Raw genomic sequence first — 25294 nt, 5'->3', positions numbered from 1 at the left:
GAACAAACAAGGCCAGCGGTTGGGTTTAGCGGCTCCCTGATGCGGATACAGGCTTGCGGAGGAAGGTGCACATCAGCCACAGCCGCAAAATGAAGGAATTGCTCGTTCCCCTGCTTTGCTCAGGAATTTTCTTCCTTTGCCACATGTCCACCCCCTGTAATAACTGATTTGTGAACAAAGGTGGGTTTCTGCAGGATGACCAGGGCTCCTTCTCTGCCAGCCTAGAGAGGGAGAGCACGGTACGGGCTGCTGCCCACACCGCCCTCCAGCACCACCGAACAACCCGAGCGCTGAGCTTCTTTCCCAAATAAAGGTGCTCAAGTATGTCATCGTGCCCGGATGACCGACACGGGGCCAAGCATCCCCTTCGCACAGCGAGGGACGATGTCTGCACGGGCCAGTGCAGTCCCTGGGAAATCCAGCCAATTCGGAGCTTAATTCTATTGGAATACCCAAGATCCAAAGCTGGTTTCTCCAGGGAAGGCACCGCAGCCCAGCAGTGCACAGCCTGCCCCAAAACCTCCGCGGCCATGCACGGGAACAACCACCAGGAAAGCGTGAAGAGTTTCAAAAGATCCAGTCGCTCTTAAGAAATGGAGACGATGAGGGAGATAAAGCCTCTACAAGCAGACTGATAGGCAGATGGCTTTTATGGAGCAAGAAATACAATAAAAAAAAAAAAAATAGAAGCAGCAGAGCACTCTTTGAAGGTGTGAAACATCAATGGGGAAAAGCCTGGAGAAAGCAAAGGCATGAGAGCTGGGGCGGGAGGAAGGGAGCGGGGGAACACCAGCCCCCCAGCTCTGGAACCGGCTCCGGGACCTGCTGGGACACCCCGCTGGGGACATCCCGCTGCTGGAGAACGCTCACGGCGTGACACGTTCGACGAAAAAAGAGAACGGGCCAAAAAGATGGAGAAAAAGCCAAACCAAAATAGAAAGCGAAGGCAGGGAGAATGAAATCCGGGGCAAAGACTCTTGATCCTTTCACACAGAGGATTAAATCCCCTTTTAGCACCGCACGGTTTCTTCTCCGTGGAGAAGAGCGGCTCTCCCGGCCACCTCCCCACGCCCGCGGTGGCCGCGGGAGCCGAATCCGCCGGATCGAGGTGCCGGTGAGTCACCAGCGGCACGAGCGCCTGGAAAACACTGCGCTGTTTGTGGGCACACACCTCCCCAGCCTAATTGCCATGAGTCAGATACCGCTCTGCTTTGCATCTCATTAAAAAGAAAAAAAAAAAATCCCCTTTGCGGGAGTGATTAAACTTCTCAAAGCGTTATCTCCAAAGGAGAGACGAGGTCTCTGCCAAGCAGATCGGCGGCGACAGGAGACTCCCCGCATCCCTCGCTGCTTTTTGCAAACCTCTGCAGTTTATCGCATCTCCCACCGTATCTGGGCTTCCTGCAAGCGCCAGGTCCACGTGCCAGCAGCCTCGCGCTGCACAGGTCCGGACCTCAGGAGAGATGAAAGGGAAGGACACGGAATCGCATCCCTTCCCACTGCACGCCTGAGCAGAACATCCCCAAAGAACTGCCCGTAAGAAACGTTTCCATCCTCATCCATCAAAATTAGCAAAATTGATTTTGCCAGGTTCTCTGCAACAGGAATCTAGAATAGGTTCTGAATATTTCACATGGGATGATGCTAAAGGAGTACAGAGCCTCTTACAAAGCCAAGAAACAAGAAGACAAGTAGCTCATTCTCCTCCTTCCCAAAGCAAGCTTCATAAGAAAACCCCTGAAAAACTACTTGTAGAAAACAGGTTTATCCTTCTCGGAAGCTGTTTCTAAAATAGCCCCTGCACTGGCAGCGCCGTGTGACGCCCGGCAGGCTCAGCCGAGCTCCGGCGGGACACGCGGCCACGTGGCCTCGGCTCCCGGCATCAATCACCCACGTGTTGGTGGATACTTAAGTGGATGTCCTAATCCATGTCAATTAACTGACGCTTCATTACTCGAGTCCTGCAGACCGAGGAGATGCACTGGCAGCGGGGCTGGGGTCACGCACGGGACTCCGGCAATTACAGGAACGTGTCCCCGAGGACACCGCGTGTGCGGCGGGGACGGCTCGCCGGGCAGGCAAATCCCCGGGGGAGCACCCGGGCTGCCCCCCGACCTCGCCACGGCGTTAACCTGAATGACACGCAGTCAAGTGGCAACATCAATTAGCACCGTTCGCTCTTAACGGAGCCTCAACCGCTGAGCAAGGAGCCTCCCTGGGCACCGCGGCAGCTCACGCCGTCACTCAGCCAGCATCACGCAGCCGCATCCCCTATTTACGGCGCCCCAAACCACGGCTGAAGATTCTCCTGAGCACCCCGGGATGCTCAGGGCGAGAGCCCCTTGCAGATGAGAGTGACCGATCCCTGCTCTGCTCCACAAAACCACGTTCCTCGCGTGGCGGGGCGCACGGCCACCTCCTCCCGCCGCGGCCCCCGCGCCAGCACCGCTCCATCCCCTCGCTCCTCTGCGTTAGAGCACGCACGCCCCGGCAAGCTCCAGTTTTTCCACCTCAAGGGTCCAGATTTGTATTTCTCTTGCAAGAACCGCGTCACCACCGTCACGCTCCGCTTCGTTACCGCTCCGGGCAGGGCTGCCCACGAGACGCGGCACCGGGGAACGGCTTTTGCTCCCCACAGCTCCAGGCAGGACTGGGCGAGCTGGCCAATGCTGGTGTGCAGCGACAGCATCACTCGCTGGGACACACCAGCAGCCACCGGCAGAACGGACACGGCACGGCTCGGGGTGCAACGACGCTTCCAGAAAAGCAGAGCTGTTGAGAAAGCCCTTCAGAGCAAATTTAAGCAAAAAATCATTGCGTGTTAAAGCATACCTCCTGCCCACACATCATCTCCAAGTCACAATGAGACATTTTGCAGATCAGAGTTGAAAATGAACACTTCATGAATGATAAGCTTCAATTTTTTCTAAAAAAAAAAGTCCATGAAATTTCTCCAGGAAGCCAGTGAAGGTTCTTGGGAAGTCTCTGCCACTGAATTTCAGCGGGCGCTGGCCCGAGGGCGGTCAGTGGCCTCGGACAGAAAAGCGGCCCCAGGCTCAGGGGCTTTGCCAGGGTTGTGCCACCCGCTGCTCTGCCGGGAAGGACCCGGTGAGTCCCCGGCGGGTGCTCTGGCCTCCTGCCCGGGGTGCTCGGCGCTCGCCGACCCCGTCCCTGCTGATTTCCATCCAATGGCTCATCCATCTCCAGCCAACACAGATTTCTCTTCCTTTTGTCACTGTTGCTTGGCACCGGAAAGGCTGAACCCAGGAGAGGACACGCTGGAGAAGCGACACATGCTCCTGCAGTAACTCTGGTTATCGCTGCAAGTCTCCATCCTGCTCCATGAGCAGCACGCCCGGCAGCCCCGGCCCTGGGCGAGAGCTTCACCGCAGCATCACCGGACCCGCCGTCCGTGCCACGAGCAGCACGGGGGCTTCACCTCGGCCTGGGCAACCGGGCAAGGAGCCCCGGAGACAGGCGATGCCAGACCGTCCCGCGGTCCCCGCCGTGCGCCCTGGAAGAGGCTCCAGCGCGGCTCCTGCTCACCAAGCCGCTGCGAGAAAGGAGCCGGTAAACCCAGAAAGCAGCAGCAATTCAGTGGCAGACAAAACCTCATTTCACGAGGAATCCTCATAAAACCAAATTAATGTTGAAGGATGAAGGCAGGTAAACCTCCCACAGTTAAGTTCAGGCCACAGAGACTCAGTTTAAATCTCCCAGCAGTTCTGATTTAATCAATGCATTTCAAAGTGAAATTAGATGAAGTACATCTCCATCACAGGAAATTATGTAAGCTATCAAAGTCTGTAGGTGCAGGTCCCGGTAAGAGCCACAGGAAACATTCATATCAAGTTGAATTCCATTTTCGAGGAGGCAGTTCAGGTCCAGAGTTTTACATTATTCCAGTGGGGAAAAAAAAACCCAAGTCTCTCTGATGAAAAGCGTGCACCTGGGGTGAAGAGGGGCCAGCGGTGGCTTCAGGAGCCCCCCCAGAAAACACGGCGGCTGCCGGGTCCGTGGGCTCAGCCTGGAGCCGCTGCCCAGGGAACGGAGCAGGAAGGACAGAGGACAGAAGGAGGGACAGGAGGTCAGGAGGTAAAACCCACCCCATGTTAAAGGAGGGGTGTAAGCGCTGCGGCCGCTCCATCCCACCCCCCGCCCCTGCCCTTGAGGGGCGACGCTGCTGCAAGTTTTGGTCCCAAACCCAAACTCCACTGGGCCTGAGCTGCTGTAACCCACTTCATCACCACCAGCCGTTAATGAGAATAACGAACACGGCAGCCCGGAGCAGTGCAGCTCCCGCTCCTCATATTGATTCCCGTAATCCTTCCTCCCAGTCCTTCTCCTATTAACTATATTTAAAGGCTTAAGCATGCATACATTTCCATAATGAACCTCAGACCTGTCGGAAGCCATATGGACTATTCACACCCTACGGAGCCATCGTGCGAAGCCGCTCTGGGCGCTCGCCGCCACCCCATATACATCCATATAGACACCAACGTACACCAGCCGTGCTGGGAGACCTCGAGGACAGGGACGGGGGAGCGAGGCCACCGGGCCACCCGCGCAGCTGGTCCCTGCCTCGCTGCGGTTCCCCTCCACAGCCTGGGCTTTGAAGGAAAATTAGCAGCTCCTGATTTTCCGCAGACAACTGTTACGTAAAGCAAACCCAAGCTGGGGTGCTCCGACACCCAGAGCGGAGGGGACGGCGGGTCGCGCGTCCCACGTCCCGCGGGCAGGACGCCGGGGACACGGGGCAGCCCCCGAGCGTCCAGGCGAGCAGCAGCTCCCATCCCTCACCCCGCTGGAGACGCCACAAAGGCAGCGCCGCGGCCCCGGCCTTATTACCACAATTATTCATGCTCCAGGGAAGAGGCTGCTAAAGACCAGCGCCGCTCCCTTCGCCTCATCTGTGAAATTGCTGCCAGTTAGGAGGTACGAACCGCTGCATAAAAGTGCAGTTTATTCAAGCATTATTGTGCCTGTTAAGTATCATAGCTGGTGACACTAGATGAATTTCTGTGGCAATCAATTCACCCGGGAGCAGCCAGCTCAGCCCCTGCGCGGATGCGGGATGAGTAAGGGCTCCTTGGTGGAGGCCATTAACTCCCACTGCTTACTGCTCTCATTACTTTCCAGACTGCAAGGCTTGCATCTTTGACGAGCGGCTGAATCTACATTTGACAGCGTGAACTTGATGAGTGAAATTCATGGAAAATGTTTGCTTTGGCAGTAACTACAAGGCCCATAAAGTTTCCTCGGTGCCAGCGCGCAGGGATGTATGTTTTTAATGAGTTGCTTTATACAATCGGTTAGAAATTGCAAACAGTATTTTTACTCACACTGCAAATCACTCCGGAGCTAAATGCTGTAAAAACCACGGCATATTGTTTAAAATATTGTCTTGGTCGCTACGGAAGGGAAGTCCTCAGCAGAGCTGGGAGCCGGCAGACGGCACGCTGCAGAAAGCTGTCGTGCCCTCCCAGGCAGGTGCGGGCACCGACGCAGCCGCATGCACACACGTCGGTGCACATTGGGGAGGTGACAGAGTGGCTGCCGCCTCCCCTGATAACAGACCTTTGCCCTGCAGCCCCCACGTCCACATCTGCCGCGCTGCGAAGGGCAGAGCGGATCTGGAGCATCCCCGGGACTTCACGGGGGCTGCAACGCTGCACCCCCAGCCCCGCTCAGAGCCGGAAAACACAGGCAGAATAATTCTGAGCGAGGTGGGTTTGTAGGTCTCGCCCTGCTCAGCGTAAGAGCAAAGCTCGACTGCAAGGTCACGCAGCTGCTGCTGCCCCTGGCAAAAGGAATCCGACTTGAAAGGAGCAATAAGGTACCATCTCCCCACGCGAGGCAGCAGCTCCAGGCAGGGGCTGCGCGGGGTGAAACGGGCGCTGGAAAGGTCTACTGCTTCTCTCGGAGCTATTTTTCTAGCAGTCTTCAAGAAAATGAGGAGAAACGACATGGGAAATGTCAGAAATAAAGCCAGAAGCAATTAGAGTTAGAGAGAAGTGAGAGCAGCAGGCAGGGTTAGCGGTAAAGTTGTCTCTTATTAAAAATAAAACACGGAGGGACTGGAAGCTGATGAGGTGGTACAGAGGACAGGCTGGTGCTGAGAATCCAGGATAGACAGCAAAGAAATTCGCAAGGCGAATCGAGGAGAGAAACGACCGGAAGGCTCCTGTTTTCATTGCTAAACTCTTCACAAAAATAAAAAAGCAGAGGGCGTCCTCTGTTTCCAAGATAACAGTCTTCTGCTGGCTTCAGCCTCAGGAAACAGCCCTCCAGCTCCACCGGGCTTTTCATCTGCCACAGAATAAATCCGCACGCGAGGACCCTGAACAACAGCTCGGGTGCTTTCCAAGGAGCAATTCCTAAGGTCACTACATCACCGCAGACTCTGTCCTTCCCACCGCGCAGCAGCACTCCCTCGGCAGACAGACGGACGTCTTTGGCAGCAGCGTGAGGGTGTTCGTGTGCCCGCGCTGCCACGGCGCATCGGCTGGGGACAGGGGACGAGGCTGGGGACACCGGGAGCTCACTTGCCATGTGCACCTGGAATGTGCTGCACGGCACACACAAGTGTAAAACAAAAACTGACGGCCTCCTCCAGCAGACAGAACCTCAGTTCAAGTTTCACCCTCTGGGACTCCAGCCAAAGCTCAGGCAGAGGGACAAAGCCTCCAGTGACTCTGACGGGTGATGGACAAAGGCCTCTCGCATCACTCGCAGCTCCCATGGCATGTGGGGGGCCCTGCCACCTCCCCTCCTGCACCCCCAAACAGCAGCCACGTTCTGCCGGAGCAGGGGGAGCACAGCGGGCCAGGGGGCTCCCCTTGGCGCTGCACGGGGTAGGGCTGGCGACGGGGCCGCATCCATCTGCTCATCCCGCAGCCGCCTGGGGAGCAGCCACAGGCCCCGGTGTGGGCTGCAAGAGTGGGGACACCTGCTCAGCACCCCGGGCCTTGGGACCCCCCTCCACAGCAGCCAGAGAACAGGACAAGGCACAGGAACCGCTCCCGGCCCCGCAGGCGGGATGCTCAGGGCAGGCAGGAGGGTCTGACCCCTGCCCCACACAAACCACGCACCAGCTCAAAACCAGGACTTCTAAATAGAAAATCGGGTGTGGGGGGGAGAGGAACAGATCACGCATCACACAGCACCACAGTTTTCCGTATGATCTCACTTGTTTAACACGCTGCTGCTTTAAATGTAATTCCACCGAGGTAGGCTCAAAACACAGAAAAACAGGCATTCCTGCGGCTTCGGGGGCAGCCGGGCAGAGCGCGGGCAGGGGCTGGGTAACTAGTGTTCTCCGCACACACTACCATGGAAATAACAAGATTTCGGCTCAGATGACTTCGCAGCGGTAACGAAAACGTGTTACATAACACTTTGCCTCCGTCTCCTCCGCTTCGCAATTCTCGATTAATCCCCCGAACACAGCCAGCCAGCCAGCCAGCCTGCTGCCCGCCCGCCGCACATGCCCCGGCCGCTCCCCGGCCCCTTTCCCCGAAAGGCAGCACACGTTCCCGGCAGCGCGCAGGGCCAGCGAGGGACACCGACCCCCGTGCCCCCGGGCAGGGCGGCCGGACGGAGGGAGCCCCGCCGGGCACCGGCGCCGGCCGCGGCTCCCGGAGCGCTGGAAGCCGCCGAGCCGCACCGCCCCGCTCCCCATCCCGCACCCCGCTCCGCGAAGTTCATTATTTAACTCCGGGAGCCGCTCCCCGAGCGCACCGGGCGGGCGAAGGCGAGAAGCGCAGCCGGCGCTCGCTCCGCGGGGCTCCGCGGGGCCGCCGCGCCCCGGCCCTACCTGCTTCCCGGGAGCCGTCGCATCCACATCGTCACGTCTCCCGGCCCGGCGGGGCTCACCGCCTCAGCTCTCCATCCGGGCGCGCCGCTCCGCGCCCGCGGCGGCGCTCAGCGGCGGGGCAGGCGGCGCGCAGCGGGCCGGGCATGCCCGGGGGCCGGCGGGGGTCGGCGCTCCGGCTGCCCGGGCCCCTCAGCGCCGGCGGGGCAGCTGCGCGCCCGCGGAAGCTGCGCGCCCCATGCGCGGCGGGAGAGGCGCGGGGCCCCGGCGGGCGCGGTGCGGCTCGGCTGGGCTCCGCTCGGCTGGGCTCCGCTAGGCTCGGCTCAGCGCGTCTCGGCGCGCCCGCGTCTGTGCGCGCACCCGCGGGGCGGGGGCGGGGGGCCGCGGCTCGGGGAAGTTGCGCGGGGAGGAGGCGGGGGCGGAGCGCGGCCCCTCCGCTCCGCTCCGCGCTGGGGCGGGGGCGGACCCGCCGGCGGAGCCGGGGCCGGGAGCGGCTCCGTCGGGCGCTGGAGCCGGCGGGCAGGGTCCCGCGGGGGGACCCACCGGCAAACGGCCCCGGGCTCCGCGGGACGGCGCGTTCGGGCAGCAACTTCCCGCGCCTGCGGAGCGGGCAGCGGAACGCTCCTTCTCCCGGAATCGGACCAACTGCGGGCTCTGCCTGATCCGCAGGCACCTGCTCCAGCCCGACTGCCAGCCTAGTTAGGCGCGCGTTTGGCAGGTCGGCGGTGCGGGACTGAGGTGTCACCGCGCTGATTCCCCGTCCCTGAGGAGCTGGTGCCTCCGGTCCCCGCGCTGAAGGCCGTTTCCTAAAGAGCACCGGGAAAGGGGCTGCATTTTTCATCCGTGCTTTTGAAGTCCGGAGGAGCAGGCGGCATCCCTCGGCCCCCCGCCGCCTCCTGCTCCCCACTGAAGAAAGAGAGTTTCCCCTTCTGGTCCCGCGCATCTGTTCTGCAGGGAAAATGTCGAGCAAGTGCGAGCGCTCATGTGCCGCTGGCGAGCGGCATCTCCCCAACAGCCGCCTCCTCCTCAGGCTCCCGCAGCAGATTTGTGGCAGCCGCCACCACCAAATTTCCTTCAGCGCAAAGTGCGTGCCTTTTTCACTCTGTGCTCGTTTAAAGACAATAGAGCACAAAGAGGACAAGTGAACGTGTTGGGAAAGGCTTTGGTTATTTTAAGAGGTGTTTCATCAGCACCTGATAGCTTCTCTCTTTCCAGGGGTGCTGCCAGTAAGAAGCTAATTATTCCTATCACTAGTGTATTGAAAGAAAAATGTCTCTCTTGAAAATATGAGCTTCTTTGGATGGCTTCTGCCCAGCTGCTGCAGGAAAAGAAGTTTTTGTATGAATCTGGGGACAGATTCTTTGAAGCTGCTGCTGGCTACGAGTGAGAATCAGGGCTGCGGTTTGCAGTCAGAACCGCCTGGGCGATCCCCACAGGGAACAAACCTCAGCTCCGCACAGGGCCAGCGAGGAAGGGGCATTTCACCAGCCACGGCTCGCTTTGTTCCCAACACTCACAGCACAAGCAAGACTTAAGTAGAAACGAGTTTCCTCGCTGCCTTTCTGAGTCACTGGGTTTCTTTTCTGCCTCCATATAAACTTACTGTGGAAGCAGCAGGAGCCTCCTTGAAGCGAAGCAGCCAGACAAAAGGTCAGCGCTCGCCCCGTGAGGCCTCGCAAGCCCCTGCTCCTTACATGTGCTCCCGCCGAGCAGCTCCAGCTGCCACTAGAAGTGCTGTAGTTCAGCATCCAAATCCCCACGATATTTGGAGTTGGATTCCTGGTCGGAAGGAATCTATTTTGGGAAGGGTGAAATCTCAGGGGCTGGCCTGAAGGACAGCTTCTGCTGGGAGATTCCTGCTGCCGGGGACACATCTCTCCTATCCAAGCCCAAGCAGAATCAGGACCACAGACGTGTCCTAAATCACGGCTAGGCTGATTTGTGTTTTTCCGTAAAAGTGTTTCTGACCTCCTGGGGCAGTTCGGGCACAGTCCACTCAAAGGCACCCATGAAATCCCGACTTGCAGGCCAGGCAGCGTGCGTTCGGTGACGCTGCAAGGCCGATGACAGTCCCCTCTCCATCCCCCATGATGAGGCCAGTTCCAGCCTGGACCGCAGCTCTGCCCAGAGCTCTCGTCCCTCCGCAGCCGGGAGGGAGGGAGCCACAAGACCCAGGGACGTTCATGACATGCACTCCCATGATTTTATGTGTGATGTTCATAGCTGCAAATTACAACAGCTTCAGCAAAAACAAGTATCAAAGCACAACACTCACCTGGACGCAGCCTTTCTGGAGGCTGCATGTGCAGTGACTTGAAAGAGAAAGTTCAGCTTTACTGCAAGCCCAGGGACTTTATAATCCATTAAACCCGGCAAACTAACATGAAAGATCTTCAGAGAGGAGGAGGGAAGAGCACGCAATTGTCAGTCTCCTAAGAGTCTGTTCTGGAGCCTGAGAGATACCGGAACACAGTTAAGTAGAAGACAATCAATTAAGGCTTAAATAAACCCAAACGAGCAAACATTAATGAGAGCTATCTTGTATGCGAAACGAATCCTCTTAACTCATGCCCACTTAAAAAAATATTATTTCCCCATTTGTGCCAAACGGACGGAGCTGTTGTGGGTGTTGTGTGCTGGGGTGGGGGGACAGGATGGCATCTGGGGAGCCCTGGGGCCTGGCAGCACAGGTAGAGCTTGAAAATGGGGCTGGAATCCAACAGGAAACTTTGCCTGTGTTTATTGGGCTATAAACATCTGTTCTACCTCTACAGACATTAGCAAGGCGAGTGAACCCCAGTACTGGAAGGCCCCACGTCCTTGTCATCAGCTTTCCTCTGGCCCCGAGCCCCTTCCAGAGCTTCTGCCCTCTGCATAGAAACGGCACCGGCCAGGAGCTCCCAGAGTATTCTTGAACCGCAAAAACAGCTATCAAAGCAGAGTTAAGGCTTTCAACAGTCCCAAAGCAAGTGCGCACACAAAGCTCTTATATATAGGCTGTTCTATGGGTGCAGGGCTGGTTTGAGAAGCTTGGAGCACAAACCTCGCAGGAGGGAGATACTTGGCCAGAGTGTGGGTGTCCGAGCTGCATCCTCGCTGCTCTCCCGCATCCCTGCTACTGCTGGACCAGGTGACACATGAGGCATCGCTTCTGCGCCTTCTTAAAATAGCCATTGCACCATTTTTAGTGGCGTTTCAAAAGGCAGATTGATGCCAATCGGCAATCTCAGCCCCCTTTGTCTGGCTCATTTGCTCGGCAGCGCTGCTGGGGCTGCTGAGCGCGGAGCGGGTGACAGGCGATGGAGCAGCCCGCTGCGGGAGCAGGAACTGCGAATTATCCCACCATTTAGTAGGAGGGAAGGAAGTAATTAGTGAATTCATTTGTCTAACTTGTTCTTCTCAGAGTCATCTCTCCAAGAGAGTGAAGTTCCTGACGCTGGTGCAAAGCTGCGAGCGCTGCCTGGCAGTGGCTGCGGCGCGGCGGGTCACAGATGCTCCTGCAGACCCATATTCTGGAAGAAAAAGGGTTTTCCCTGTGATCCAAACTGCGCTTCCCAGGTTTCCCGTAACAGCACCTGCGTTATCACCCACCCACCGTGAGCTTTCATAGGTGTGGGCATCCCGAGGCTGCCACCTGTGGTGGGTGAATGTTGCCGGCTGCACTGCACCGGGCATGTTCTTGAGGCAAAAAACTGTTAATTTGCCTCTGAATGGCAAGAAAGACGCTGTCCCAGCTACACTTGCCGAAAAGGAGTGAAAATAGTCTCTTCAATAGAAATAGGTTGTCATTACCCATTTTGCTTTCATATGGAAGAAAGAAGTGTTACTTGGAGCTTGTGAAGAAGAGAGGAGTATAATGCAATTTCTGCCTCCTTGTAACATCGCACTTTGGTTTCTCAGAGCTGTGCTGGCAGGGAGCAGGATTGTGGGAAGCACCTGGTGAGTTTTACGCTCTGAGCAGCTCTTAGGGGACTCCGGGACTCGTATTCACTTAAGAAAGCGTCCCCCAAGGTCTCAGACTCCTCTAATGGTCTTGATAGGACCACATAATGAGGCAGAGGAGCTGGAGGGGGGTCTGAGGAGGTGTGAGACACCTGCGGAGTGTTTCGCGGGTCACATCTGCTTGCCGCCTGGTCTCCAAGGCTGACAGAGCCCCCCCAGCCTCGCACAGCCCCCCTGCAGCGCGGGTGCCCCCGGGGACGTCACCCAGCTGCCCAGCCCCAGCTCCTTTTGCAGGGAAATGTGCTCTTTAGCCGCTTCTGTCCCCACAGTCCTTCCCAAGGAGCGCGGGCAGCGCGTCCTGCCTCCGGTACCGCCGCCCCGCGCAGAGCTGCCCGCACCCCAGCTCCGGCCCCCCAGCTGGGTTTGGGAGGCAGGGGGGGCACTGCCCAGAATTGGCACCCTGTCTAATATTTCTCTGGTTTGGCTGCTCTCAGGCAGTTTCTTCTTTCTTTTTTTTTTTTTTTAATCTAAACATTGCTAATCAGCTTCTTCAAGCTCTAACATATGTCCTATAAATATCCCTTGTGGAAGCAAAATCTGTCTCATGTGTGTATGCAAGACAAAAGAAAAAATTAGGAAGCATGAAGCCCTGACTTAGCAGCCCAGTAGCATAATTAAGCTAAAGCCTGAGAGATTAATGAATGAAGGAAAAAATGCCTACCTTCTCCAGCCCCTAACACAGCCCCAGAGCACGCCAAAGCACCAGGAACAACAGCCCTTGATGGTTACAGAGCTTGTCCAGCCCCAGGTGCTCGTTGCTACCTGCAGGTCCCTCATGAGGCCCCCCAAGGTCACTGCCAGCTGGCTGGCTGGGGACAGGACAGGACCGATGTGGGGACAGAGCTGGGATCACTTTGTTCTCGGAGCTGAGCTGGAATCTTGGTGGTTTCTCATTTTCTCGATCTTTAGCAGCAGTCCTGAGGTGCTCTTGCACTTCTTATTTCAAGAGCTTGCTTAGGAAGTCTATGGGCCGCTGGTAGAGCTTAGGGCAGGGTGGGGTGTCAGGATTCTCAGTATGTCTCTAAATGGGGACAAGCTCCTCGTGTGAGATGCCTCCAGGCACAAATACCCTGAGAGCAGCAGCAGCGTGGTGAAGGGGGGCTGTTCTGCTCTGCCTCTGCTCCAGCTCGCTGAGGAATGAGCCCAGATCAATCACCCTGCTCTAACTGGCTTCCTCGCCCGCACCCCCCACCTCCTGCCCGGCCTGCAGAGCCCTGACTAAAGCAGGACCCTGAGGACAGATGAGCATCTGAGCAGCTTAATTGCCTTCAGCACAGGCATCCAAGTTCCACCTGCTCACCCCGCGCTTCGTGCTCAGGCACATTCTGTTTTGATGGGGGCACAGTCAGCTCCTGGCTGGCGTCAGCTCCGGCACACCGAGCTGCGTCCCCTCTGCCTCCTGTCCCTGTCGCAGAGCTGGCAGGGGCTGCAGAGCCCAGGGCACCAGCTGGGGTCAAAATCAAATGCCTGAGAACCAGCACTTGCAGGAGACTGGGAGCGGTGCTTTGAACAGCTTGAGAGGTAACCTGCCTTTGTTAACTCTGCTGAGAAATCCTGGGCATCATTAGAGAGGTGACACTGACTCCGGCATTGCCATGGTTTCCCCGGGCTTTGCATCCAAGGTGAAGCAAGGTGGCTCTCCTTCGCACGGTGGCTGCGAGACATTAACAATCTGGAGACGTGGAACTGAAGCAGAGGTCTCTGCCTTGCAAAGGAGAGGTGTCATTACAGGGTGCAATGCTTTGCACCGTTCCTCACGGGAAAGATGAGCTAATCCAGGCCTGTTTTGCTAAATAGGATAAGGTGCACAAATAGAAAATGATGGATATTCTTTCTCAACCTCTGCAGGAGTGGAGGCTTGGGCTATGGCAGGAGTCTGGGGGCTCTGGGTAAGTTAGGTGTAGTCAGGGCAAGAGCAAAAATGATTTTGATTTCACCAACTTGCAGTTCCCAGTGAACATACAGCAACTACATCGCACAGAGCAGCTGCTGATTGAAAACCATGGCCCCCAGCAGGAGATGGTGTTGGCGAACCCTGAACAGGGGTTGCCGCTCGGCGACGTCCCCGAGCAGGTCCCGCCATCGCTCTCCAGCGTGTCTGTCTGCTGCTCCCTATGACACCTTCATGTGGAATGGCGGGTTTTTGACCTCGATGGTGGTGTGTAGTATGCACAGGTCCAGCTCTACAGTTCCTTGTGCAAAGAGGGTTTCTCGAGAGCGGAGGCCTGATGCTAAGCCAGGCTTATTTCCAGCTCCAGTGCACTTATCTTTCACGCATCCTCAGCTGATGAACTTTTCCAGCTTTCCATTTTGGGAGGTGGTGCATAGGATAACAAAATCAGAACGCTTGGTTTCATTAACAATATGTCCTTCTTAAACCCTACAAGCATCTCTAGCAGGGCTCTTATAGATTCCCTTTGCTTGGCTATATTGGTCTCATATATCTCAGTGATGTTGACAATTGGGCACGGTTTAATTTTGCAAATCTGAGGAATGATAAGGCCAATTTAGTTCACATTTAAAGCATTTGTGTTCACATGCCAGAAAGCCTTTTTTCTTCCTTGCTCCTTGCCTAAGGCCCTTATTATCTGCTGGTGCTATTTATCAATGCACAGCAGGTATATTACAGTAAGGTCTCTTTTGTAAAGTGATACAGAATAATCATTCCTGCTCAGCAAGAGAAGTGAGCCCGACTCTCATGCATGTCAGTATTCCTGAGCCATGGCATTTTTATATTACTGTGGGAGAAGCGATTTAACCCAGTAAGATTTTCTCACAAATGGGAATAGTTTTATCAAATGAAAGGAGGCGTGTGTACATGAACACAACGTTACCCCTCAGCTCCATCACCTCCAGCCCTGCCCCGGCCACGGGGGATGCTGAGGGACCCCATCCCATCCCCGGGGGGAATTGTCCCTGCTCCAGGTCCGACCTACACATAGGGCTGGGAAACCTCACCAATTATGCCATTTAATTGACACAAACACATATGCCATGGGCTGCAGGACACTGCTGGTTTGCAGCAGCAACCAAAGCCAAGTTGGGCACATCTTCCTCCAGCAGATAATTAAATGCCTGGTGAAGCCTCCGGAGATGTTCCTGAAAAGCACCACGGAAAGTACAGCCAGGGTGCGCGTTTCCCCACCAAAGTTATGAAGGAGGATGGTGCAGACCTGGGAGCTGGAGAGGAGCAAATCCTGCAGGAGCAGCAAACGTCACCCTGCGTGTCCTGAGCACCAGAGCCGGGCTGGTCCAGCGCGGGACCCGCGGCAGCCCCGGCGCAGCCGCAGCCCCAGCTCTGGCGCTCTGTGCTGCTCCTGCCCTTGGAGCGCCGGTCTCCACAGAGCCAAGGGCATGATTTACCGGGCTGCCTTTCCTTGAGCACAGCGAAGGTGGTTTTTGTTTGGTTTCCTCCTCCTCCGGGGACCAAGGCTTAATATTACCTTCCCATTAATTTATATGAGAACATTTCCAAATAGTAAACTTCCAATAAATTAGTAATGCTGATCTATAAAAAGGAAAAAAATGGTGCGTTGCGAGTTTACAGCCCTGTGGAAAAGACACTAACCAGAGGCCTCAGCACAGGGAGCTCTGGGGAGAGCGGGGGGGGCTGAACAGGGCATTTCTGCAGGGAACGGGGATCCCCCCCGCTGCCAGGGGACATTGTGGCAAACTGGTCATGGAACGTGTCATTTACGTGTGGAGGGGGGACCTCGGCGTGGGGTGCTCTGCCGGGATGCTCGGGCACGCGGCCCCGCATCGCCGGAGCACCGTGACCCGGCGCGGTCCCTTCTGCAGCTCATCCCCGCCCGGCCCAGAGGAACCGCGACGCGAGCCAGCCCGGGGGGACCGAAGGAAACTTCCACCTCTGCCGTCGAGACCCCTCATGGCACAGAAGAAAAGCAAGAGCTTTCTGCTTGTGTTTTAAACACTCCCCTCCCTCAGTGTCTCTTTGTCAGAGCCAGACAGGGGAGGAAAAAAAGAAAAAGCACAAAAAGATTCCCAGCGACCAAACCAAAGGGGATGAAAAATGAATGAGGAGACAATTCAGCCTGGAGAGTACAAACAAACTATCTGGAGCAAATAGTTTATTTTAAGGTGCTAACAAATTTGCTCCAGAGGCCTGTAGAAAAAAGCCAGGTACCACAGAGCCAGCCTTTCCCTTATTTATAGAATAATTACGATGATTTATTACTTGTGATCAGAAATATATTTATGGCGTGGAAGTTTTCAGCCATATTTCACGTAATTCACCTCCTCGCACGACTCCCCGCCGCTGCCATCCCTGCTCCGCGTTTTCTTCCCCTTGAAACCTGCTTGCACAACAATTTATGGCTTTGTTTGTGGGAAGAGCAGGTGTCTTGCTCCAGAGAACAAAAGCCAAGCAAGCGCTCAAGGGCAAAACGCGCGGCGCGGGTGCCCCCGGCCCGCGGTGACACCCCGGCACGCTGTCACCCCAGCTCAGCGAGGGGCCGGGCGCAGCGCGTCCTGCCCGTGTGTCACCCCGCGAGGCTCCCGCCCCGTCCCCTCCTGCCAGCAGCCCCCAGCGGGCGGGGGGGGAGGTGGCAGCCAGCGTCCCGTCCCCGCAGCTGACCCGCTCGCCGCCTCCAGAGCGGGGACAAAATCCGCGTCCGTGTCCCCGCGTCCCCTCCCTGCTCCCGCTGCGGGAAACCTCTCGCTGTTTGCAGGGCAGGGAGGATGTCAACACTCCCAGGATTGCCAAAGGCAACGAGTGGGGGACAAACGCCCAAATATGTGGTCTCTGCCCCAACCAAAACACGAAATATTTTTTTTTCTGCCGCACCTGCAATGGTTTCCCAGGCACAGCCGAGCTGGGGGGGCGGGCAGGGCTGGGGGCTCCAAGGGACACTGGTGGCACCGGGGGGACAGCTGCAGGCATTTTATTTCAGCTCTTCTCTGCTCTCTCCCATCTTCTTTTTTTTAATCTACAAGAAAAGTAAGCTGTTATTTCCAATTCGTTTCATGACACATTCATCCCCCCAGTACCCGCGGGGCTGGCAAGTGAAGTCTGCGCCAGCGCTTCAATACCGAGGGGAAAAAATGGTCCGAAAGTTCAGAGATACTTTAGAGTGAATGAAGTTTGATGCTGCTGGAAACATGAGCTGCTGCAGCCGAGGTCCTGCTGCAAACCCATTGATCCTCATCAGCTCTTGTTTGCTCACCTGCATGTTCTTCGGACTGGCGTCTTGCACAAATAGCCCCTCCCGCCAGCGGCTCCTGCTTTGCTCCCGCCCAGGGTCTGCCACAAGCCATCCAGGGAGCTCTAACTCTGTGCCTTTGAAAGGCAATTGCATTTCACCGGCTGAAACGCTGCGGTTTATTACAAAGCTGGAATCACAAACTTCATAAAAGGAACGGACCCCCCTCCAGCTCCTCAGCTCCCTCCTCCGGAGGATTTGGGCCAAGGGCGGGGCAGAGGTAATTAGCAACTGTTAATTGGCTGCTAAGCCCTGCCCCTCCCAGCCCCGATGCGGGAAAAGGTTTCCCAGAGCTTTTCCTTTGCGCCCTCTGAGAGTAACGTGGATTTTGGACGCCCAGGACCAGATGCAAACGCTGACACTAACGGGATTAATGAGCAGAGACCAGCAACAGCTCCATCAGGGTTTGGGAATTAGATGTATCTGGACGCAGCCAGGGTATATAACTTGGTTCATTTGTTAAAATAACATGTATAAAAAGAAGTCTAAAGCAAGCCCATTCTCGAGGCCTGAAAAGACAAATAAGAAGGATGGCCCTTGTCCTGGTGGCGTTTGTTTTCATTAAGTGGGTGGAAGATGGGAGCGGAGAGCTTGATCCTCAGTACCCTTGTTGACTCTGGATCAGTCAGAAGCTTTCAAACCCAAACTAGCAAGCCAGCTCAATTAAATAGAAATAAAAGACAACCTAAAGCGTAAACTTGCGCATCCCTTGGCTTCTGCCCCGTGTCGATGAGTCCCCAAGGGTCGGTGTTGTGCACGAAATGCCACCGCACGCCAGGACGCGGCTGGAGAACCAGCAGCTGGGGCTTCCTCCGAAAGGGCGACCAACCCACAGACGTTTTCAGTTCCTTTGGCTTATTTCATTCTCTGAGCTTTGTTTCATGCTTGCTCCCAAGGTGTTAAAATCGAAAGGATTTGTGCACTAAAACGGTTTGGAAATCTATGACTTCGTGGCCTGATGTTCTGCAGGAGCCTTTCCCTGAGATCCATCTTTCTGTCTCCAGTTTGCCCAGAAGCAAAACCTCACCAGGCTCTTCCCTGAGTTAAAAGCCTTTTCCAGCCCTAATCCACCCAGAAATCATCACTGCACCGGAGCGCATCCCGAAGCGGGGCTGCTGGCGGCTCTCGGGAGCTGCTGCTGCTCCGTCGTTAACCTCGCTCGGCGCCGGGGCGGCCCCGCGGAGCGCGTCCCCATCTCCAGCCGGCCTCTCCTCCCGCCTGGTCAGCTTTGCTCAAGCTCGTCAGCTCGTCCTCCAAATCTTCCTGGCAACAAAGTCATCCGGGGCAGTTCAGTGACTTTTAGAAACGGGTTAAACAGCGCCTGGCCCTTTTGCCTGCTAATTAGAGCCCTCTTCCCTAATTCTTCCAAGGTCGTGGCTCCTCTCCCCGTGTCTAATTATGGCTCTAGGCTTATGTGGTCTTTGACTAGTCCGGCTTATCCACCCGCACTTGCTTTGCTGCAGCTCCTCGTCGTTACCTAAAGCAGATCCTAATCACCCGCACTGTCCCCACGTGCCTCACGTCGGGATGGAGGGGACCCCTGGACACCTTCCCTTTTCCCCCGTTCGTTTGGCCCTGGACTGCAGCGCTGACCCGAGCACCCTGTTAGTGCCACTGCTCCTTCTCCCTCCCTGGAACCCGTTAATCCTGCTAATCACGGGAGCAGCAATTAACAAGAGCAGCCCTGCCCTGCTGCAGAGACCTGTCCTGCCCGCAGCAGCTCCCGGCTCTGCACCGCGGAGGGAAGAGGCGCCTCCCCAGCGCCGCTGCCATCGCGTCCCTCTGATGCCTGAGATTTTTTTGATAAGCTCCTTGTTTCCCAGGCATAGAGTACAAAACTATTTTTCTTTCACTGAGCAGACAAGATGTTGAAATGGTTTTTTTCCTGTGATAACTGAAAGTGGAAGAAATCCTGCCTGCGATTCTTGTCAAGTTGAGGCATCTCTTTGTAGCTCAGTGAATTATTTCATCCCCAATGTTAATTTAAAAGCAAACAAACAGAGCTGAATGTGTTAGATAGTAGAATTATTTCCAGTACATTTCAGGTTTTGTTGCGCTGTTGTAGAACAGCGCTGCTCGGGCACGGTGCAGCGGGGCCGCGGGGCTCAGCCGGGGACGGCTCCGGCCGGGCTGCACCCACCTGCACCCCATTGCGCCCATCGCGCCCCAGCATTGCAGGGCTGGACCCTGCAGGCAATAAGTCCTGCGCTGGGAGGGCAGAGCGCGGTGCCGCTCCCAAGGAGCAAACCCGGAGCAAACACAGAGCAAACTCGGAGCATCCCCGTTTCCACGGGCACGGGGGAAAGGTTCTCATTCACTGATGCAGCCCCAACAGCAAATCAAGAGTTAAAAACTCCTCTTGAAAAATGGGAGCTGCAAAACATCAGCCTTGTTCCACCTCAAAAGAGCACGAATGAATCAGAAAAGGGCAGAGTGTGTGAAAAGGCTGAATTGTAATAAAAATGGTGTTTAAATGTGCCACCAAGAATTAATCACTTTTTCCTTTGTAGCTGCCCCTTTGTGGGCTATTCCTGGGAACCTGTGGAAAGAAAGATGAACAAGAAATAAGTCTTATTTTGCATGTAAACTAGGTTGGGGTGTAATTCCCTGGTTTATAGGCACGCAGCTTGGCTGGGCAGACAAAAGCCAGTAACCCACTGGCACGAGTGGGGGCAGCCGGGGTGCAGTTGTGCTTCTTCCCTGGGCTGGCAGCCCCAGCAGCTCGTCAGGGGTGCGGTGGAGACTTTCTCACCTGTTTTGGTGACAGTGAGGTCGGGGTGAGAAGCGAGGTGGCGCCGGTGCCAGCCCAGCGCCGCGGGGACGGGGCTGGATAAACACCTGAAATGGGGAGCGCTCAGCCACTTGAGTCAAGAACTGGAAATAATGGCTCCCGGGGAGAGGCAAAGCGCTCCATCTGCTCGGCTCCTCTGGAAGGAGACGGGGCCGCAGCGGGCACGGGGGGGACAGCAGAGAGCCCGGGGAGGAGATTTCCTCCCCACATCTCATCCCCCGCTCCCTGCTTTTGGGTGATCCATGGTGCCCGCCAGCCGCTCGCTCCGTGACGGTATCAGTGGGGACAATCAGCAGCGGAGGCGCTTTGTCATCAAAACGCCTGCTCGCTGGCAGGCGCAGGGACCGTCACCTTTCCAGATACACAAAAATCGATGCTGTCCTGTGTTCCAAAACCTTTAAACACCAGACAGGCAATTTGTCTTCGTTTATGGTGGCTGAGAGTGGAAAAGAGCTTGGGCAGATTAAATAATCCAGCAATAGCAATTTGAGGTCATTTTCATCATATTAATGGTTTTCCTGCCTGTGGTAAAAAAGTGAGCGGAGAACCTGGGCTTGGGCTGACTCTGCGATGGCATCGCTCTCTGCAGGGAAGGGGGTTTCGAGGAACACAGGAGTAAATAGAGTTGGAGCTTTATGAATCTGCGTGAACGTCTCAGTGCAAAAACGCAGCTCTGTGTCTTCATAGGGGGTTTGGTGAGAAGATCCGCGGCTGCGCTGCCGTGTAATTGCACGCACAGCACATCCTGCTCCCAAACCCACCCCGCACACCGCGGGCGCGGAAAGGGAGGGAGGAGGTGGAAGCCTGAGGATTCCTCAGAAACTGAAAGCAAACTTGAGATAATATGAAAACCATCATTTGACATATCTGAAAGCCTTTTGTAAGCACTTTCCAGGAACAATTTACAGCCTCAGTTTCATTAGTCAGAATACTTGCAGAAAGCAAATTCTCAGCTTGAATGCTCCTGCATTTGGCGCTGGCAAATGTTGCATTATAGATTCAGTTGTAGAATACACAACGTGTGCTGCGAGATAACTCCCACGAAGAAACGGAAAGAGTCGCTTGTGGGATTCCCGGACGCAGCCGGCTTCGCCGGAGCGATAAACCCCCCGAAATTCTGCGCCGGGGGGAGTCTCCGTAGTACCAGGTTTGTTTACCAAAGGGATGTTTCCGCACTCTCAGAATAGTGTGTGCAGGCAGCGATGGGTAGCACGTAGGTAGATATTTACCCAGGGAAGGAAAAGCAACTGTCCTGTGTAATACCGACTCCACACACCCTGCAAATCTCAGCATTTCTGGGAGAAAGTCAGAAATAACTGCGGATCCTTTTCAAAATGTCACTGGCTTTTTGCCTGCGATTTGTAAAGACAGAGAAACAAAATGTACCAAGTAACTATTTGCAGAGATTTAACTGAAGCCCATGATTTAACTCGCCCCTGCCGGGCGAGCTTTTGGGGTCCCAGCCCCTCTTCGGCTTCCCCGGTGATTCATCCCGGAGGTTTTTCTGCTTCAGCACATTGCCAAGAGAGACAGAGACAGATAAAGGAGAAGAGCTCCACGTAACCTCGATTATCCAAGGATAATGAGGCCCAGCGCACCCTTAAGGTATGGGTAATATTTGTATCTATTCAGCTTTTTCAGCGCTAAGGGTCACCATTTATATCAGTTAGAAGCAGACAGCCAGGTTGCAGGTGGAGCCCTGCGTGCACATCGTGATGGGCAGCACATATCACACCGTACGGGCTCAGGCCAGGCGGTTTGTAATCGGAGCTCTCAATGTACATGCAGATTGAGCCACTGGCTAGGAAAGAAACCCTTGTATTTCCTGCCAGATTCTTTTAACCAGACAAAGAAGTAACTTTTTTTTAAGCCTATAAGAAATAGAAAATGAAATGCATTGGTGTTAATTCCTTTTGTTAGGTGAAGATGGTGAGAGAAATGAAAACCAAAGCCCAAACCCTGCATGTTGCTGATGTGTTTCCTGAATCATTAGAGAACTTGGTGATGAAAACAGACAACAAAGGAGCCCAGCCCAGGGGCACGTTATCAGTTTTTTGTGTTCCCAGAGGGCAGCGGGTGTTCGATCAGCCCTTGCAGGGCCATCCTGCTCTGCCACACGTGCCCCTCGCAGGGGAACGTCTGCCCAGCGGATGGGTGGTCTCCCCGGACCGGTTATCTCCCCGGCTGCAAAGTCCCTTATCTGTGCCGGCACAGGCGGGCACAGCCCAGCGCTGGCTCCCGCGGCACCCAGGAGCTGCTGGGATGGCAACAGAATAACGCGGCTCCCATATCACCTTCCACCCGTAGATAACTTTGCCAGAAGAGGTAAAAGCTCAGAAGTAAAAATGCCTGTTTCATCCTCTGGAGCCTTGCGCTGACCCGAGCAATCCCGGGTTCAGCCCAGGGCTTACGCCAGAGCCTCCTCCACGGTGCACAAATCCCTGCCTGAAGCATCTTTTATTGTTCTCAGCCTGGGTTCTGTTCCTCGATCCATCACGCCGGCTGAAGCCGCAGCTGGTGCGTCAGCCCCGTGAGGTTCGTTCCGCAAGGTCCCTGGAGGAAGAAGCAGGAGCCCTTCGCGCTGAGCATCCACTCGAGCAGCACATCGCCCGTTCATCGTCTCCTTGGACACCGCAGGAGAGTCTGTCCACTTCAAACAGGATTATTTCTGGGTGGCAAACCACAAAGTTCATTTGGCTCTAATCCCTTTAAAAGGAACCAATTATTGGAGCGCTAATGACTCTCCTGGAGGTCTCTCCTGGCCGCGGCGGGCGAGGGCGCCGGCAGGTTTGTGGGCAGAGGAGCCCGAGCTCCGGCGCGGCGGGACGGCACCGGCGGGGGCACCAGGATGGCACAACCACCCCTGGGGGCCGGAGCATGGGGACAGCACCACAGACCGACCCCAGCGCCGCGGGTCCCCTCCTGCCCGCCCAGTCCCTCGTCACCCGCTTTCAGTGACAGAGCACGAGAATGAGCAGCTTTAATCAGACCATCCCCGCTTCCTATTGCTAATAATATTATCATTGTGATATTAAGCCACTTAATTATTTCTCTCAATTTATTTGCTTTTGTTTTTGTACTCTCATGTTGTAATTTTCAATTTAATTAGTTTCAGTGTTTCTGAGGGCAATAGGTCTTGGTTTATCTTTGCAGCTAATAGTCCTAATTGTTTACCCTTTCTTCAGCAATATCTCATTAACTTTATGGGCCATCATTTCTGTGGCATCTCCAGAATTAATTCCCCTCACTGTTTGAACCATATTCCTAAAAATCTTCCTCACTTTTTGCTCCTCAGGGCCTGTTTGATGAGGAAACCAAGAGGCTTTGGGTCATTTCTTACGCTGGTGTCAGGTCACAGCAGCAAGAGGAGCTTTGTTCCTCGACGTGCACTTTTGATATGTCTAATCAAGCAGGCAATTCAGAAGAGAAGCCAAGCGAGGTGTCTCCTGAATACAGCTTTGGGCATTGCTGGAAGGGGCCGCACGGCACAGGGAACCTGGGGCTCCGCACGCCGGTGCCGCGGGGCCACTGACCTGGGCAGAGCCCCTGCGCCCGACACCCAGGAACCGCGATCCCGTTTCTCCCCTTTTTGTGTCTTTGCACAGCTGGTCCTGCTCTTCCAAGACCGTTTTTGGCTGTTTCTACCTTTGCCAGCCCAGGGCTGCTTTTCCTGCCGCCAGAGCGTTTTGGATGTTGCCGTCAGCGAGAAGTTCTTCGCCCCAGCGAGGGCAGAAAAGCTGTTGGCAAACCGAAGCGCTGCAGCGCTGGAGCCAGCCGGCGCGGTGCGCAGCTCCTCAGCCCTCGCTGCCGCGGTTTGGGGAGAGCAGGTTTGCTGCTGCTCGGCACGGCTTGCACAGGTTGAGCAGAGGCCAGAGCTCGCAGATACCTCCTACCCCGGCTCCTGCCTGCACACCCCATTAATCACGCTCCTAATGAGTTTGTGTTCACAGATGAGATGTTTTTGGCTGCAGAGACGAGTCGCAGATTATATCTCCCATTGATTGTTTCGTCCCGCTCAAACAATTTGTACCAGGAAATGGTTCTGAATTTTCAGTTTAAATCACGCTGGGAGAGCAGGCTTGGCCCGTGGAGGTATTCCTTCAGTTCTGACGATTGCAATGACTCGGGAGGTTTTTTCCTCTGTGTTCCCAGTTTTACACGCATCTTCACCTCCAGGCCTGACCTCCCCGCTTCAGAAAGCAGCAGCCCCGCGATGCTGGAAGCTCCTTCTGTCGCCGCTGGTGCTCGGCATCGCTGGTGAGCCGGGCACCGAAACCTGCTTCCCCATTAAACAGGGAGGGAGCTGCTGGGGGTGGCTCTGAGGGCACCTGAATTATTGATGGGTACACGGGTTCCAGCAGAGGCGATGAAGACAGCGAGCACTCCCTTCCCAGCAAATGTCACCGGGCTGGCAGTAAATTATCTGTCGGAGCCCACGGTCCAGCACAGCGGCGAGCAGGAAAGCCACGTCAGGGCAAAGGCAGCTTTAATTTTTCAAGGCGATCAAGGTGGTTTGGATTAACAGCTTCGAGGAACGGCCAGGGGAAGGAAAGCATGCCTAGAGCTCCTCAGTCTTTTACAAGCTAATTTTGATGGGTTTGAGACTATCGCTGGCATGCAAAGTGCACATGGGGTAAGCAAACACATGTACGTACAACATATGGAGAAACACACATGAAGTACAAATCAGCCATATGGCTGAATGTTTCTGCCAAATATTCTTTTCTCTTTCTTTCCTTTGGCTATTTTTCATCTTTTATGGGCTGCCACGAAAGGTGCCCAGTCTTCTTCACGTCCCCAGTCATGGCATCAGGTCCCTCCTCCCTTTCTGACAGCCAGCTTGAGCCATTTTCTGGGTGCTTCTATTTCTCAAATGTCATTGCATTTGTCTTCCAGATCGCGCGAATGGAAAACATTCCCCCAAAACCAGAGCAGGCTGGGCAGAGGATGCCCGGGCAGCCAGCTGGGGACAGGGCATCACTGCCCTGCTGCTGGCTTCAATTCGGAAAAGAGGCGCCCGGGAGCTGGCGGGTGGGAGGCAGATCCCCTCCGATTCGGGAACGGTGGCGATGCTGGGAAGGTGCGTGGCAGCGCCAGCCAGATGTGGCAGCGCCAGCCAGATGTGGCAGCGCAGGCTTCTGGAAGGGAGCCCAGGGCGGGGGGTGGTGTTTCTCTAACCCTGTATTGACTTTGGCTTCCAGAATCAATTTTCTTTATTAGCTGATGAATCTCCTCAAAAGACTTTCTGTACTGAATCTAGACAAATTATTTAAGCAGTAAATTCTTTCCAGTCCAGCACTGTTACGGCACAGCCATTTCACAGGGAAGAGCAGCAGAGAGGGGTTTGGGGACAAGGTCACCGCCAGCAGAACATCGGAACAGGAATGGGTTTGCTAATAAGTGACTGTACAGCTAAGAGCTACTGTAAAACAGAAGCGATTAATAAGGAACAGGTTTTCAACAAAA

General features: G+C 55.4%; 1 protein-coding gene across 1 annotated transcript in view; it reads right to left on the bottom strand.

Annotated features, from left to right (window-relative positions):
- The window catches only part of AJAP1 (adherens junctions associated protein 1), a 30036-nt gene extending 22150 nt beyond the window's left edge, over positions 1–7886 (bottom strand). Inside the window, exon 1 of the mRNA XM_065650207.1 lies at positions 7820–7886. Coding sequence (XP_065506279.1) covers positions 7820–7848 — 29 coding nt within the window. The 5' untranslated portion in view covers positions 7849–7886. The remainder of the gene's footprint in view (positions 1–7819) is intronic.
- Positions 7887–25294: the final 17408 nt, after the last annotated feature.

This window comes from Caloenas nicobarica, chromosome 22 (genome assembly GCF_036013445.1).
Source record: "Caloenas nicobarica isolate bCalNic1 chromosome 22, bCalNic1.hap1, whole genome shotgun sequence".
Lineage (NCBI taxonomy): Eukaryota > Metazoa > Chordata > Aves > Columbiformes > Columbidae > Caloenas > Caloenas nicobarica.
The sequence above is the reverse complement of the archived record's forward strand: the minus strand, read 5'-3'. Positions and strand labels throughout refer to the sequence as shown.